Source organism: Phoca vitulina, unplaced genomic scaffold (genome assembly GCF_004348235.1).
Source record: "Phoca vitulina isolate PV1807 unplaced genomic scaffold, GSC_HSeal_1.0 scaffold65, whole genome shotgun sequence".
In the NCBI taxonomy this organism is placed as follows: domain Eukaryota; kingdom Metazoa; phylum Chordata; class Mammalia; order Carnivora; family Phocidae; genus Phoca; species Phoca vitulina.
The window spans coordinates 3,279,351-3,298,236 of NW_022589768.1; the positions used below are offsets into that span (position 1 = coordinate 3,279,351).

The 18,886-nt window shown below is 39.8% G+C and overlaps 1 protein-coding gene across 1 annotated transcript in view; it reads right to left on the bottom strand.

Moving 5' to 3' along the window:
- The window catches only part of ADAMTSL3 (ADAMTS like 3), a 282,288-nt gene that overhangs the window by 215,980 nt on the left and 47,422 nt on the right, over positions 1–18,886 (bottom strand). The window contains exon 3 of the mRNA XM_032391915.1: positions 15,062–15,189. Within this exon, the coding sequence (XP_032247806.1) occupies positions 15,062–15,189 (128 nt within the window). The remainder of the gene's footprint in view (positions 1–15,061; positions 15,190–18,886) is intronic.

Below are 18,886 nucleotides of genomic sequence, written 5' to 3' on the forward strand. Positions count from 1 at the left end.
ACACAACCTTATAAAATTCTTGACTTGATGAAAAAAATTAAGTCTTCTGTAGGCTGCCAGACCGAACAAATAGGTTATCTACAAATGAACAAAAAACCTCACACTGGCCTGAGCGCTCTGTGAGCAGCCACAGTATGATGGAAAAAGAACCTCTGGTCTTGAGGAGGAAAATTTCTGTCTCAGGAATTTTATACCTAAATAAGCCACTCACTGTTTATGTGTGAAGGCAAGAGAAAGACATTTTCAGATATATAAGGATTCATAAAGTATAAGACCCACAGTTTTTTCCTGAAATTAAAAAGGCTATAAAGCCCTACTGCTTGAAGTGTGGTCTATGGACAAGCAGCATTGACATCACCTGGGAATTTGTTAGAAATGAAAGCTCTTGGGCCCCACTCCAGACCTACTGATTCAAAGTTTATATTTTAACAAGATCCCTAGGTGATTCATAGGCACATTAAAATTCCAGAAGCACAGCTCAAACCATATCCCTGCCAACGAAGCGATGATTCGAAATGAAGAACGAAGAAGACTGATAATGAGCGCTGAAATCATGTATGCACGCATACACAATGAAGTTTCAACAAAGGTCTGAAACAGGATTACGAAAGAAAAGATACAAAGGAAAATGTGAGTATAAAATCTCAAACAATAATAACAAAACCCAAGAAGTGGAAATGAAGAGGAAAAGCATAAAATAGTCATCATCTTGCATTGGAGCATTCAGAAGAAACTATTTTATTATTGGCACTCTCATTGAGAGTTATAAAGTAATTATTAAAATATGGCTCTCAAACATCTTCAATTTAATCATCAGTTAAAAAAAAAAAAAACCCAGATCATATATATAATTTCCAAATTACCAGAGGTAAAATTTCAGAGAAAAACATAAAAGAAAAAAAAAAGATTTTAAATAGAAATAGTAATCTGAGCACATATATTGAACTCCTTCCCCCATACAAACACATACTGAAATGATCAACCAGGTACATTAATAAGTGGACCTCTCTATATCATACCTGGAAATCCAAAGAGGCTAGACACAAGCCAGGAACTTTGAGATATAGTGTAAGCAAGTCTGAATTAAAGGGAGTGTATAAATATACTACTCACTGTACACACAAGGGAAGCCTGCCTTTGAAGTAAGCGAAAGAGATCAGTAGGAGAACCTACGAATACCCAGTCAATTAAAATGGACAATGGAGCCACAATTCCCGGCAATTAATAGCATGGGGGTGGCTAGCCTAAGACAAAAATGTAAAGGCATATAAGATCCCACTGCATGTGGGTCCATGTGAAATCTCAGTGCCTACATGGGCTACGGTACTCTGGAAGGGTTACATACAGGATAGGTACTGCAGAAACTATCTCCAAATTAGGAAAGCCACAATCATAGAAAAGAAATTCGTTTAGCAGAAAGGCAAATTCCTTCCCATGAATGCCTTCAATTGTGCTTCCTGTTGACTTCCCAGCATGGAGATACTGACTCAAAGCCGCAGTAGTCATTCTCACCCAGGCAGAGGGCATTTTTCCCATGGAGATCCAGAACTGAATTAACAAGGGACTTGATCAAATACTGACTCTAATCCAGACCCCTGGTATTTGGAGTATAAGGACTTGGAGATACACACACACATACACATAGACTTTTTTTTAAAGGTTTATTTATTTATTAGAGAGAAAGAGAGAGCAGGGGGAGAGAGAGAGGGAGAGAGCGTCTTAAGCAGACTCCATGCTGAGTGCAAAGCCCAACATGGAGCTCGATCTCACGACCCTGAGATCATGACCTGAGCCGAAACCAAGAGTCAGACGCTTAACCAACCACGCCACCCAAGCACCCCACATATATACATATTTTTAAAAAGTAGCTCTTATTGCTAAAATGGAAGCTTTGACCATCAACTATTTGCAGCCAAGTCTTTCCTAATATATGTATTTTGGGCAATAAACTTCCTGGTAAGGATGGATTAAGGTACATCTTCCAAGTTTTGATATAGATGATCCCTCTTTATTTCTGATAATGCTTCTTTCCTTTGTTTCTACTCTGACACCAGTATAGCTTCCCCAATTTCCTTTTAATTAGTGTCACATGTTATAGCTTCTTCCTACGCTTTTATTTTCAGGTGTTCTTACACGTAACATTTGCCTCTAGTAAATAGCGTGTGATTTTTGTTTTATCCTCTAACAAATGTTATCTTTTAACTGGACTACATAGTCCATAAACATCTAATGTAACAACCGATATATCTGGGGGTTCAAATCTACCATCTTACCATTTCTTTTCTATTTTCACAGTCACTCTACTTCCATTTCCTCTCCTTGAGTTTTCTCTTTCGTGAGTTATTAGGAATCAATTAGGTATTTTATCATTATTCTACTTCTCTCTATGATAGTTCGTTGTTAGTTATATAATTTTCTACTATGCTTTTAATGGTAACCCTAAAAATGACACCTATCCTTGACTTTGAAAAGTCAAATGTAAGTTAGTTACTTTTATGATTTTCTGGGCAATTCAAAAACCTTAGATCATTTTAATTCCACTTGCCCCCTTCCCAAATTTCATGTCATGGTTTCCTTCTTTTTAATTCTACATATACTTAAATCCCACAAAACTTACTATTATTGCTTTAAGTGGTTAATAGTCATTTACATTTCTGTTCTCAATTGCTCTTCATTTCCTCCTGCATTTCCATTCTCCATATGGGAACATCTTCCTTCTACCTGAAGAAATCCCATTAGCACTTCTTTTAACACAATTCTGAAGTTTTGGTTTGTCTGAAAACATCTTTATTTCATCTTCACATATGAAGGCTATTTTTCCTAGGTAGAGAATTCTATTGTATTAGTTATTTTCATTCAAGATGTTAAACAGGTTGTTTCATTATCTTCTAATGAGAATTTATCAGTCAATCTTATTTTTGCTCCTTTGAAGATATATTTTCTCTCCAGCTTCTTTTAAGATTTTGCTATTATGTGTTTATGTATATTTATTCTGTTTGGGGTTTGCTGAGCTTCTTGAATTTGTGGCTTAACATCTCCACAGCAGTAACTTGTAGAAGTTTTGGAAAATTCTTGGCTACTATCTCTTCAAACAGTGCTTCTACTCTATTCCCTGTCTCTTTTCCCGTTAGGACTCCAATTGCACATGCTTTAGACTTTTTCACCTTATACCACATATCCTTTATTCTACTTCCTGTGTTTTTTTCCTTCTATAATTTAGCCAGGATAGTTCTACAAACCTATACTCTCTTCTGCTATTTCTAATCTACTGTTAACAGCATCTATTTAGTTCTTAATTTTAGTTATCATAGGCTTCTGTTCTCAAATTTCCATTTGATTCTATTTTATGGATTCCAGTTCTCTGGTAAAATCCTGTATTTTGTCATCTATTCTTATAAACATATTTATTACAGAGTTTTTGTTTTGTTGTTGTTGTTTTTCACACATAGATCTAACAGCTCCAGTACCGGTTTCTATTGTCTGTTTTTCCTCTTGATCCTGTCTCATGGTAAGACTGGTAATGTTTTATTAAATTATGAGTTTGATCTATGAAAATCTGTATAATCTCTGGTTGATGTCATCTTCCATCAGGGTATTTTAGGCTTTTCTTTTTTAAAGCTTCTTGGAGGCAGTTGGAATAGCAACACATTTTATCACTCAAACTAGGGTTGAGCTCATTCAAAACTGGGTTTCAGTCTTAATAGCATCTAGTCTATTTAGGACTGGTTTTTTTTTCCTTTCTCCTAGGGTATAGTCCTTCAGGAATACCAATGTATCACCTGAGGTGTCTACCAGGGCTTTGAACCCTAATTTTTATGTTCCAGGACCATGAGACTGTCAATAAATCTGCTTAGCTTCTCAACCTCTTTGTAACTGCTTTCTCCTTGGCTTCTCTGCCTTTCACTGCAGAGAATCCATGAATGCCTGGATGAAAAGCATAGCTCAGGTAAAATCACTTTTCTGCATATTGCTTCCTTCAGGGATCTTAGAATCTCAAGTTCTGAGTCCATGACTATGTTTACTTCTCAATTTCTGGTTCCTAGTTGCCCATCACTGAGCTGTTAATATCTTCAATCATTTTTATTAATCCAAAGAGAAGTGAGACAAATAAGAGCAAAAGAGTGGATTTTCATAAAGCTAAATGAATTCAATTTAAAGACAGGTTTTTAAATCTAAGAGTACATCCTACCTTTAGATGTTGAAATGACAAGATTCTGATTCTAATTCTTTTTTGAAAAGTCTGTGATGGTAGACCACAGTTGAATTTTGTTTGTTCATTTTTATTTTTGTCCTTATTTGACTAAATAAAAAATTGACAACCTGTATTAATTCCAAATAGGCCTTTTTTTTTTTAATTTTACTAGTGTATGAAATTCAAAAGTCTGAGAACCAGATTCTTTACCCTGGCCCACAAATCTATCTTCTTCTTCAATATTGGCCCATTCTGCTGTCTCCCTTGTCTGGGGTTCTCCTGGCATAAAAGCCTCTTTTCATTCCTGCCCTAGCACCTTTATATATGCTGCTCCCACTCTCTGAATTTTTTGTTCCATAACTCTCCCCTATAAGAACTATGAGGGCAGACTCTGTATTAGTTTAATTCACAACGGTTACTCTTCCTTGCATATATTAAGGCATCAAAAGGGTCTGGTGAGAAGATATTTGCAAATGACATATCAGATAAAGGGTTAGCATCCAAAATATATAAAGAACTTATACAACTCAACACCAAAAACCTCCCCAAATAATCCAAATAAAAGTGGACAGAAGGGGGGGCGGAGCAAGATGGCAGAGGAGTAGGAGACCTGGATTTCCTCTGGTCTCAGGAATTCAGTTGATAGGGATCAAACCATTCTGAACACTACAAACGCAACAGGAGATCGAAGAAAAGAATAGCAACAACTCTCTGAACAGAAAAGCGACCACTTTCTGGAAGGTAGGACGTGCGGAGAAGGGAATCCGAGGCAATATTTGGGAGGATAGACGGTGGGGGAGGGCACCTCCGTCAGCCGCTTCTGGCAAGTGATAGAGCCGCAGAGCACAAAATCAGAACTTTTAGAAGCGGGCTCCGCTGAGGGACGTCGCTCCAGTGGCTAAGCAGGGGGTGGAACCCTCGTAGGACAGTGTGGTCTCAGGACCCTCGGGGTCACAGAAAGACCGGAGGTGCCTGAGTGCAGCAGAGCTCCCAGGTATTGGAGCAGGGAAGCCGGCTGCAGAGACGGAGCCGAGGCGCGGGCTCTCAGCTCGGGGTTGCCATAAACTGTGATCCAGGGCACAGTCGGGCCACTCCTCCTCCAGCAGGGACCCAACAAGCGGCAGATCCAGGGAGACTCACCTTCTTCCCCCAGGAGAAGAGGTGCGGGAGCTCACCGCAGGGATCTGCGGGGTTTGGAGACTCCACACGGGGTCGGGTGCCAGAGATAGAAACGCGCGGTCACAGGCCGGGTGAGCACAGAGTGTGGCCGGAGACCGGGGAGATGGGAGTGACTGACTGCTTTTCTCTGGGGGCGCACTGAGGAGTGGGGCCCCGAGTTCTCGGCTCCTCCGGGGCGGAGATTGGGAGGCTGCCATTTTCACTCTTCTCCTCGGAAGCTGTAAGGAAAGCTTGCAGGGAACAAAAGCTCCTGAGAGCAAACCCGAGCAGATTACTTAGCCTGGACCGGCAAGGGTGGGGCAATTCCGCCTCTGGCAAAGACATTTGGGAACCAGGGCAACGGGCCCCGCCCCCCGAAGATCAGCAAGAACAGCCAGCCAAGACCAAGTTTACCGATCAATGAGAACGGCAGAACTCCAGCGCTAGGGGAATACTGCACATAGAATCCATGGCTTTTTTACCAAGATTCTTTACTCTTTCAAAGTTAATTTTTTTTTTACTTTCTTTTTTTTAATTTTTCTTTTTCCCTTTTTCAACCAACATCTTATCAATCCCTTTTTTAAAAAAACATTTTTATTTTTCATTTTTAGAGTCATATTCTATCCCTTCATAGTAGTTACCCTTATTTTTGGCATATATATATAAGTTGTTCTCTCTTTAAAATTTTGAGATAGTTTCTTCTAACAGATCGAAATATACCCTAAATCTCTAGTGTATGGTTTTGTTCTACTCTCCTGCCTGATCACATTCTCTCCCTTTTCTTTTTTTTAACCCTCTTCTTTCTTTTTTCAAACAACTTCTTATCAATTCCTTTTATAAAATTTTTTATAATTTCCATCTTTACAGTCATATTCCATCCCTTCATCATATCAACCCTTATTTTTATACATATGTAAATTTTTCTTTCTTTAAAATTTTGGAAGGCACTTTCTTCTAACAGACCAAAATACACCCAAAATCTAGTGTGTGGCACTGATCTATGCACCAGCCTGATCATATTTGATCATATTCTGGTTTTTTTTTTTGTTTTCTTCTGTTTTTGTATGTTTTTATCTTTTTCTTTTTTTTTTCTTTTTCTTTTTTCTTTCTTTCCCTTTCTTTCCCCCCGGCTTCAGGTCTTTTCTGATTTGTTTAGAGTATATTTTCTGGGGACGTTGTTACCCTGTTAGCATTTTGTTCTCTCATTCATCTATTCTCCTCTGGACAAAATGACAAGACAGAAAAAACCACCTCAACAAAAAGAACAAGAGGTAGTACCGACTGCCAGGGACCTACTCAATATGGCCATTAGTACGATGTCGGATCTAGAGTTCAGAATCATCACTTTAAAGATACTAGCTGGGCTTGAAAAAAGCATGGAGGTTATTAGAGAAACCCTTTCTGGAGAAATAAAAGAACTAAAATCTAACCAAGTCAAAATCAAAAAGGCTATTAATGAGGTACAATCAAATTCCGGGGGCGCTAACTGCTAGGATAAATGAGGCAGAAGAAAGAATCAGTGAGATAGAAGACCAAATGATGGAAAATAAAGAAGCTGAGAAAAAGAGAGATAAACTACTGGATCACGAGGGCAGAATTCGAGAGATAAGCAATACCATAAGACAAAACAAAATTAGAATAATTGGGATCCCAGAAGAAGAAGAAAGAGAGAGAGGGCCAGAAGGTATACTGGAGCAAATTACAGCAGAGAACTTCCTTAATTTGGGGAAGGAAACAGGCATCAAAATCCAGGAGGCACAGAGAACCCCTCTCAAAATCAATAAAAATAGGTCAACACCCCGGTCTCAGACACAAAGAGAAAATCCTGAAAGCAGCTCGGGAGAAGAGATCTGTAACCTACAATGGTAGAAACATTAGATTGGCAACAGACCTATCCACAGAGACCTGGCAGGCCAGAAAGGACTGGTATGATATGTTCAGAGCATTAAACGAGAAAAATATGCAGCCGAGAATACTATATCCAGCTAGGCTGTCATTGAAAATAGAAGGAGAGATAAAAAGCTTCCAGGACAAACAAAAACTAAAGGAATTTGCAAACACGAAACTAGCCCGACAAGAAATATTGAAAGGGGTCCTCTAAGCAAACAGAGAGCCTAAAAACAACATAGACCAGAAAGGAACACAGACAATAGACAGTAACAGTCACCTTACAGGCAATACAATGGCACTAAATTCCTATCTTTCAATAGTTACCCTGAATGTAAATGGGCTAAATGCCCCAATCAAAAGACACAGGCTATCAGATTGGAGTAAAAAACAAGACCCATCGATATGCTGTCTGCAAGAGACTCATTTTAGACCCAAAGACACCCCCAGATTGAAAGTGAGGGGGTGGAAAACCATTTACCATGCTAATGGACACCAAAAGAAAGCCGGGGTGGCAATCCCTATATCAGACAAATTAGATTTTAAACCAAAAACTATAATAACAGATGAGGAAGGACACTATAGCCTACTTAAAGGGTCTATCCAACAAGAAGATCTAACAATTGTAAATATCTATGCCCCTAACATGGGAGCAGCCAATTATATAAGCCAATTAATAACAAAAGCAAAGAAACACATCGACAACAATACAATAATAGTGGGGGACTTTAACACCCCCCTTACTGAAATGGACAGATCGTCTAAGCAAAAGATCAACAAGGAAATAAAGACTTTAAATGACACACTGGACCAAATGGACTTCACAGACATATTCAGAACATTCCATCCCAAAGCAATGGAATACACATTCTTCTCTAGTGCCCATGGAACATTCTCCAGAATCGATCACATCCTAGGTCACAAATCAGGTCTCAACCGGTACCAAAAGACTGGGATCATTCCCTGCCTATTTTCAGACCACAATGCTTTGAAACTAGAACTCAATCACAAGAGGAAAGTCGGAAAGAACTCAAATACATGGAGGCTAAAGAGCATCCTACTAAGGAATGAATGGGTCAACCAGGAAATTAAAGAAGAATTTTAAAAATTCATGGAAACCAATGAAAATGAAAACACAACTGTTCAAAATCTTTGGGATGCAGCAAAGGCAGTCCTAAGAGGAAAGTATATAGCAATACAAGCCTTTCTCAAGAAACAAGAAAGGTCTCAAGTACACAACCTAACCTTACACCTAAAGGAGCTGGAGAAAGAACAGCAAAGAAAGCCTAAACCCAGCAGGAGAAGAGAAATAATAAAGATCAGAGCAGAAATCAGTGAAATAGAAACCAAAAGAACAGTAGAACAGATCAATGAAACTAGGAGCTGGTTCTTTGAAAGAATTAACAAGATTGATAAACCCCTGGCCAGACTTATCAAAAAGAAAAGGAAATGACCCAAATCAACAAAATCATGAATGAAAGAGGAGCGATCACACCCAACACCAAGAAATACAAACAATTATAAGAACATATTAAGAGCAACTCTATGCCAGCAAATTAGATAACCTGGAAGAAATGGATGCATTCCTAGAGATGTATCAACTACCAAAACTGAAGCAGGAAGAAATAGAAAACCTGAACCGACCTATAACCACTAAGGAAATTGAAGCAGTCATTAAAAATCTCCCAAAAAACAAAAGCCCAGGGCCAGATGGCTTCCCAGGGGAATTCTACCAAACATTTAAAGAAGAATTAATACCTATTCTTCTGAAACTGTTCCAAAAAATAGAAATGGAAGGAAAACTTCCAAACTCGTTTTCTGAGGCCACCATTACCTTGATCCCAAAACCAGACAAAGACTCCATCAAAAAGGAGAATTACAGACCAATATCCTTGATGAACATGAATGCAAAAATTCTCACCAAAATACTAGCCAATAGGATCCAACAGTACATTAAAAGGATTATTCACCACGACCAAGTGGGATTTATCCCTGGGCTGCAAGGTTGGTTCAACATCCACAAATCAATCAACGTGATACAATACATTAACAAAAGAAAGAACAAAAATCATATGATCCTCTCAATAGATGCAGAAAAAGCATTTGACAAAGTACAGCATGCTTTCTTGATCAAAACTCTTCAGAGTGTAGGGATAGAGGGTACATACCTCAATATCATAAAAGCCATCTATGAAAAACCTACAGCGAATATCATTCTCAATGGGGAAAAACTCAGAGCTTTCCTCCTAAGGTCAGGAACGTGTCCACTATCACCACTGCTATTCAACATAGTATTAGAAGTCCTAGCCACAGCAATCAGACAACAAAAAGAAATAAAAGGCATCCAAATCAGCAAAGAAGAAGTCAAACTCTCACTCTTTGCAGATGATATGATACATTGTGTGGAAAACCCAAAAGACTCCACCCCAAAACTGCTAGAACTCATACAGGAATTCAGTCAAGTGGCAGGATATAAAATCATTGCACAGAAATCAGTGGCATTCCTATACACCAACAACAAGTCAGAAGAAAGAGAAATTAAGGAGTCAATCCCATTTACAATTACACCCAAAACCATAAGATACCTAGGAATAAATCTAACCAAAGAGGCAAAGGATCTGTACTCAGAAAACTAGAAAATACTCATGAAAGAAATTGAGGAAGACACAAAGAAATGGAAAAACGTTCCATGCTCCTGGATTGGAAGAACAAATATTGTGAAGATGTCAATGCTACCTAGAGCAATCTACACATTCAATGCAATCCCCATCAAAATACCATCCACTTTTTTCAAAGAAATGGAACAAATAATCCTAAAATTTGTATGGAACCAGAAAAGACCCCGAATAGCCAGAGGAATGTTGAAAAAGAAAAGCAAAGCTGGCGGCATCACAATTCCGGATTTCCAGCTCTATTACAAAGCTGTCATCATCAAGACAGTATGGTACTGCCACAAAAACAGACACATAGATCAATGGAACAGAATAGAGAGCCCAGAAATGGACCCTCAACTCTATGGTCAACTAATCTTTGACAAAGCAGGAAAGAATGTCCAATGGAAAAAAGACAGTCTCTTCAACAAATGGTGTCGGGAAAATTGGACAGCCACATGCAGAAGAATGAAACTGGACCATTTCCTTACACCACACACAAAAATAGACTCCAAATGGTTGAAAGACCTCAATGTGAGACAGGAGTCCATCAAAATCCTAAAGGAGAACACAGGCAGCAACCTCTTCGACCTCAGCCGCAGCAATTTCTTCCTAGAAACATCGCCAAAGGCAAGGGAAGCAAGAGCAAAAATGAACTCTTGGGACTTCATCAAGATAAAAAGCTTTTGCACAGCAAAAGAAACAGTCAACAAAACCAAAAGACAACTGACAGAATGGGAGAAGATATTTGCAAATGACATATCAGATAAAGGGCTAGTATCCAAAATCTATAAAGAACTTCTTAAACTCAACACCCAAAGAACAAAGAATCCAATCAAGAAATGGGCAGAAGACATGAACAGACATTTTCCCAAAGAAGACATCCAAATGGCCAACAGACACATAAAAAAGTGCTCAACATCGCTCGGCATCAGGGAAATCCAAATCAAAACCTCAATGAGATACCACCTCACACCACAAGTCAGGAAACGACAGATGTTGGCAAGGATGCAGAGAAAGGCGAACCCTCCTACACTGTTGGTGGGAATGCAAGCTGGTGCAGCCACTCTGGAAAACAGTATGGAGGTTCCTCAAAAAGTTGAAAATAGAGCTACCATACGATCCAGCAATTGCACTACTGGGTATTTACCCCAAAGATACAAATGTAGGGATCCGAAGAGGTACGTGCACCCCGATGTTTATAGCAGCAATGTCCACGATAGCCAAACTGTGGAAAGAGCCAAGATGTCCATCGACAGATGAATGGATAAAGAAGAAGTGGTATATATATACAGTGGAATATTATGCAGCCATCAAAAGGAATGAGATCTTGCCATTTGCAATGACGTGGATGGAACTGGAGGGTGTTATGCTGAGTGAAGTAAGTCAATCAGAGAAAGACATGTATCATATGACCTCACTGGTATGAGGATATTTTTAATCTGAGGAAATTCTTAAGCTCAGGATACAAACTGAGGGTTGCTGGAGTGGGGGGTGGAGTGGGAGGGATGGGGTGGCTGGGTAATAGACACTGGGGAGGGTATGTCCTATGGTGAGCGCTATGAATTGTGCAAGACTGTTGAATCTCAGATCTGTACCTCTGAAACAAATACTGCAATATATGTTAAGATAAAAAAAAGAAGAAGAAGAAGATATCAGGAGGGGAAGAATGAAGGGGGGGACATCAGAGGGGGAGACAAACCATGAGAGATGATGGACTCTGAAAAACAAACTGAGGGTTCTAGAGGGGAGGGGGGTGGGAGGATGGGTTAGCCTGGTGATGGGTATTTAAGAGGGCACGTTCTGCATGGAAAAAAAAAAATGGGCAGAAGACATGAAGAGACATTTCTCCAAAGAAGACCTACAGATGGTCAACAGACACATTAAAGATGCCCAATATCACTCATCAACATCAGGGAAATACAAACCAAAACCACAATGAGATATCACATCACACCTGTCAGAATGGCTAAAATTAAAAACACAAAAAACAACAAGTGTTGGTAAGGATGTGGGAAAAAAGGAACCCTCGTGCACTGTTGGCAGGAATGCAAACTGGTACAGCCACTGTGGAAAACAGCATGAAGATTTTTTTTTTAATTGAAAATAGAACTACCAAAAGATCCAGTAATTCCATAGTGGGTATTTACCCAAAGAAAATGAAAACACTAATTTAAAAAGATATATGCACCCCTATGTTTATTGCAGAATTATTTACAATAGTCAAATTATGGAAGCAGCCCAAGTGCCCACAATAGATGAATAGATAAAGAAGACGTGTTCACAATAGAGTATTACCCAGCCATAAAAAAAGAATGAAATCTTGCCATTTGCAACAACATGGATGGATCTAGAGAGTATAATGCTAAGTGAAATGAGTTAGAGAAAAACAAATACCATTTAAGAGACAAAACAAACAAAGAAAACAAGAAACAAACCAAAAAAACAGACTCTTAAGTATAGAGAACAAACTGATGGTCACCAGAAATGAGGTGGGTGGGGGCATGGGAGAAACAGGTGAAGGGGATTAAGAGTACACTTATAATGATGAGCATGGAGTAGTGTACAGAACTGCTGGATCACTATACTATACACCTGAAACTAATCTAACCTGTATGTTAACTATACTGGAAGATGATAGACACATGATAGATGATAGATAGATAGATAGATAGATAGATAGATAGATAGATAGATAGATAGACAGATAGATGGTTTTATTTTTAAAAGGGTCTGGTGCTGAAGACACCTCAGTAGAGAATTATATAGAGGAAGGATTTCTGAAGATTTCTTTGAGAAATGTGTGCTATGATCCTACTTCTCACTCTGCCCCACCAAGAAAGAAAAGGGATGAGGGCTTCAATCTGCTAACTCCAAATCAAGGGGATGAAATTTTAGGGACAAGACTTAAAGAGTTCAACCCGTGTCTCCTGCAGTTGGTTGGTGGCTAATTCATACCTGAGAAATTTAAGGGCAGAGAGTTTGGTCACAGCGCCTGTGTATGAAGAGTAGGTATTGCTGCAATGAATCCCAGCACTTCAAGAGTTTGTTTAGCAAAGTTCACAAGAGGGTTTCTGGTGAGCCAGGGGTGGGCCACATGCAAGACACGCAGCATAGAGCTGTCTTAGGAACCTGCCGAGATGACCACTGAGGGGTGAGTAGACATCAACAGGGGGACACCTGGAGTATGCCTAGTGGTCCAAGAGTTGAGGGAAGAACAGTTATTACCAAGACAGGATTGTGAACAGCACATTTCAAGGTCACTGCTGGCAAGACATGCCAAGGAACTGGGAGAAAAGAGGAAATAGTGCTTCAGAGAAATCCATCAAAGTGTTCACAACAGAAGGAGACAGCTTTAAACATCTGCCAAACCACAGAGCACCGAGACATGCTCACTAATGTCAAGACAGACCTCCTCCTCCTGTTGCTCTCCTCATGCCCAAATTGCCCTTCCTGAATAGGTGCAGAAAAGACAGAAGCATCTTAGCAACCTCCCTTCCTTATCCAAAGTGTTTAATGATCAGCTGACCCCAGTTAGGAAAGAGAAGATGCACATTCATACACACACTAAAATAGATCACTTAGCAAAATTATATTCCAGACAAAATCAGTTATTTTTTAATTAACAAAATAACCAATAAATATGTAAGCATTTTGGTTGCATGACAAAATGATGAAAGTGGTCATTCATGGTCTTCGATATATTCATCCAATTCTTTTTAACAAATACAAGTACATACTATTAAAAAAAAGACAAACACAAATAAACGCCACTCCTTTTCCAACTGAACCCCACCACTGATTGCAAATTATTCAGACCCCTCAGATTTGGAGGCCACAGAGTGGTGCTTAAGTCCTACCTTCCGGACACCAGATTCTATGCTGGAAACTTCTCCCCCAAGTGACTGAACAGCAGTGGGAAAAGTCTTATTCCACACATGAGAAGTCCCTCCCTGACCCTTGCCCACAGGCACACGGCCCTCCTACTGTAGGCTTCATTGGGATCAATACATGCCAGTACAGCATAACATCCTGTCATCCTTCCACACAGCATGATGCACTTAGAGTAACAGGGTCTTCGTTTCCTCCCCAAGGTAACAATATAGGAGAAGCAGGTATACCAGTTTGTCTACGCAAGACTAATCCCTGGATTCAGTTGTGCAACCATTCACTTAGAGCCCAGTGCCCTGAGTTGAAACTCAGCCTGGGGTAATGTCACCAACAGCGCCTCCAACAGCCTCCCCCTGCTGTCCTGCAGTGAACTAAGAGTCCTCCTTCTCAAGGCCACATCACAATCTCCCAACTGTCCCACCGTGCACTGTCTCAATGAAACTGGAGGATGTATGTGGTCACTCTTTAATATCCCATAAAACAGTGACATCCATGAATCCCAACATGAGCCAGACAAAATATGTTCTCCCTGCATTTCTGATCTATACCTTGACACTATTCAGGGAAAATCAACTTACACTTTTGCTTTACAATATCCCAAATCTGAAGACAGCTGCCATGATCCTGGAGCCTTCCTTTGGTCCAGAACCAGGACATCAGGTTTCATCAACCTGGGGCTCTGTCTTACCTGACAGCAAAGGTAAATTCTTGGCTGGGATTTAAACTGCCCTATGAAGGATTACCTCAAATTGTCCCAAAAGCAATGACACGTGTGAGCTTCTTACAAACTCATGGGTTTTTTAAGAAGCAGATCTTACATTTTAACACATTATTTAATATAAGCGTGCCTAAGGTATGAAAACAGAACTTGCATTACCTTCTTAATCAATGGGTTGCTCAGAGAAAGTGAACAAGAAATGAACTAAAATTGAAATAACTCAAGGGTAGAACCCAGAAGACTTGAGCCATTATCCCTAGTCTTGACAATTTGAGGCAAGTGACTTAACATGCCAGGCTTCCCTCCTGCAAAGCTTAAAGTGTCTAGTGCCCCAGGCTCCTTTGAGCTGGGAGTCTCATGTGGATGGACTATGACCGCACTCATGAAAATGGGGCCATTACTATTTAAATATGGTAACTTGAGGATGACTAGTATTTATATATAGCAGATGTCATATCACCATCCTAGTACCTTTCCGAAGCCAAGAAGCCAAGCTGTCTCCCCAGCCCCACCCTTCAAAGGCACTGACATCCACGGAGAAGAGCAGGTAAAACCACCACTTACCTCCCAGTCAAGCACCTCCGCAGAGAGTATGATGCCCCTCCCCCACAAGTCCTCGAGCAGTCACTCCAGCTGCCCCAAGCATCCCAGTTGCTGTCTTTGTCTTCATCTGAACGAGTGTTTCTTGAGGTCTAGAATGTGAAAAAACACAAGGAATTATAGACAAATATGCCAGAACTATCCCCACGCTTCTCCAGTTTTTCCAGAGTCTTATTCTAAGCTGTTCACAGAGGAGAAGGTTGCCTAGAGATGCTTTGCTTTGGAATGGCTACATTAAGCACACACACACACACACACACACACACACACACAGTTTTATATGGAAACTAGTGTCACATAAGTACCCTTCCACGTTATGAAGGTTTTGTCCGGGCAGCTTCTAAGGTCAGTTTTAAATTTGAAATTTTATCATTCCAAAATTTAAATAGGCTAAGTTATGTTTTATAACCTACACAGCAGGGTCCCAGCATGTACCTAAGACTTCTCGCCACTGAAATCCTGGTTTGCCCTTCTGTCAGACAGATGGGCGCTAGCTCCAAGGAAATTATTTTGCAGGAGGATTTGTGGAATCTCCTGAAAAGGGCCCCATCCCAAGAAGACAAAGTAACTAAAGCCTTGGGGATCCAAGAAAATAGAGAAGGGTCCACTAATTAAACCAACTAATTAACTGGGTTTAATTAGTGTTCTGGAATGGCTACCGTTGACTTATGTTGGGATACTCTAGAGAAAAGAGGAGGACAGGTATATGTTAAAAATGTATAGACAGATGTAGATGTAGATATGAGAAGAAATGATGTGTATTACTTCCATAAAATTACAAAACTTCACTAAAGGGCCTAGAGTAGAAGAAACATATATAGACGTAAATGGGTAGTCTTGAAACTATAAAATGTTAATTCTCTCCAAATTAACTTATAAATTTATAACAACTCCAATCAAAATCCCCAAGGGAATTTTTTTTGAACCCAACAAAATGATTCCAAAGTTCATCTGGTGGAGTAAAAGTCTATAAGAGCCAAGAAAAAAACTGTAAAAGAAGGGAAATTGGAGCAAAATTGCCTCAATTAAGGGTAGAGAGCTGGCATAGCGATAAACAGTGAAAATCTACTAAATTAAAAAAAAAAAAAAAGAGTCCAGAAATAGACTCAAGTATAAGGAGGTGGGATGGAACCACAAGTCAGTGTGACGAACGTTTTTAAAAATAAAACAAAAACCAGGGCACCTGGGTGGCTCAGTTGGTTAAGCATCTGACTCCTGGTTTTGGCTCAGGTCATGATCTCTGAGTCATGAGATCAAGCCTCACGTCAGGGTCCATGCTCAATGTGGAGTCTGCTTGAGATTCTCTCTCTGCCTCTCCCCCCACCAAAATAAATAAATTTTTTAAAAAAATAAATGACTTTTTCACAAAATACACCAAAATGATTTCCAGATATATTAGAATTTTTATTAAAAGCACTGAGACCATAAAATAGTAGAAAAATTATAGATTAACAGTCTATAGACTTGACAGAGGCAAGACTGTCCTAGATAGGTCAACAAAGGTAGAAGCTACAAAGGAAAAGACTGGAAGATTTCCATTAAATTTCCATTTTATTTACATTAAAATAAAAACACACACAACATTTGCTATCTCTTCACCCTTTGGATAAAGGTGCAGGGATGTGAGTGTACACACAAAATGCATACCACAAGGACAAGCATATGGGCTGGGAGGAGCAACCTGCCTCTGAGAACGGAGGATGTAGGCTAGGAGCAAATGTTGTCCATGACAGAAGGGATGCCAGCTGAATGCCGTAGAGCTCCTCCACCCTCATAAAAGATCTGAAGCCAATATGACAAAACGTTACATCTGATGAAGCCAAGGGGCGCTATAACAGATGTTAGTTTTATCCGAACTTCCTTTTTTTTTAAAATATCTTTTCCCAAAATAATTTTTTTGAAGGAGGGGGTAAAAGACAATCCTTAGAGCACAGGGGAAGTCTGCATCACTTTTCATACAGGTAACCATGTACGTGCATTTAGAAAGGAGGGAATTAATTTAAAATGTTCACCGTGGCAACTTCCAGGTTCAAGGACTCTGACTGATTTTATCTTCTTTTGTTTTTGTTTCTCTGCATTTGGCAAAAAGAAAAAAATTTTAAAGCAAACACTTTAATTCTTGAATTAAATATTTGTAAGCAAGCAAACAAAGACCACATCCACACACAGAAAAGTTCAAGTCAGAGAGAATTTAACAGGGAAGCTGTAAGTCAGAGAACAGGAACGTTTATGAAGGAAACCCTAATACTAATAAAACCACAGAGAACGGCTGAACTAGATATTACACGGGCTTCCTTAAGCCCTTAGGCCATGTTACCTCATCCAACCAAAAAAAAATTTTTTTTAAATTAAGAGGGGGATCTGTAGAAAGGACTTTCAAAAGTGAAATGGAATAATGAACCAAGGAGGGATTTTCCAATCAATTCCACCCAAGACTCACCGGTCAGTGGGTTTCATGGCTTCTTGCCAAGCTACCTATTTATAGCACAGTGCACGGTCCTGCTTGAGGTAATACTTTAGGAACAGTCAAGCAAAAGGAAGGGATAAATATCTGGCAACTGATCAAATCTGTCATCAGGAATAAGGGCTAATTAAACCCATACTATTTACTGTTCTAATTAGATCACTGTTCAGTTCAATTTTCTACATGAAATGTCACCAAATGGAACTGCGTCCTGTCTATAACATAATATAAAATAAAGTTTTAATTCATAAAAAAACACACAAATAGCACTTTAATACATTCATCTGGACTTCTGGGTTGGTAAGTCCAAATCATTTAGGTAAATGTTTAAAATATACACAGCTGAAATTGATTTTTCATTTTGTCACCCGATCTACTCATAGGTTGAATGTGAGAAGTTGAAAAACATCATCATATATATTTTTAAATGAAAGTTGAGAGTTCTTTGCAATATTGCTTTAATTTGTTTTTATTCCCACTATCCCATCTGTTCGGTTTATAGTTAGAGTCGGGTTTCTTTCCATAACTTCTCCACCTTTACTTACAAAAAAAAAAAAAAGAATCTTGATTCTAAAATAACTAAAATAGGCATGTTATAAATGCAGGCATTTGGTTTCTCTGGTTGGGTCAGTGAGATATTCCCCCCCCCCTAAGAAAACAGAGAAAATTGCATCTCAAGAGGGGTCCTCGAGTTTTTCTCCTGCCCTTGGCCGTGAAGATGGGATTTTGCTTTGAAACCCCGCTGCCACCTTCTGCCAGCTGGTCTTCCCTGCCCCCTTCTCACGGATGCTTCTTTACCCAAAGACCAGCAGTAATATCCCCGACGTGCACCGGTTCTTGCCTCTCCCCCCTGATGCCAGTAGCATGGAGCAAGCACAGACGGTCAGAGAAAAGCCCCGTGGTGGCGAAGAAAGCACCACCAGGGCGATTCTGCGCATGGATGTTTGTATGTTCTTCCTGACGGTGACACAGTAGCGCCTTCCTGGACCACACCCCTCCCAGGGCAGGGGACCGCCAGTCTCCATGAGCCGCTGCTCAAGAACCCTGCACTAGCTTTCCCTTCAACCGTCCCAGCTCGTCCATGAATATTTACTCTGAACACACTTAAGTTTGCACGTGTTTAATCTTAAAATGTAGTGTCCAGAATACAACACTGTATCTGAGAATAACACATACCACGCATTGCCCCACACTCCAGGGTTCTTCTGATAAAATCTGAGTTTCCTCTTTCCTTCCCTCCTTCCTTCCCTCCCTTCCTTCCTTCCTTCTCTCCCTTCCTTCCTCCCTTCTTTCCTTCTCTCCCTTCTTCCTTTCTTCCCTTCCTC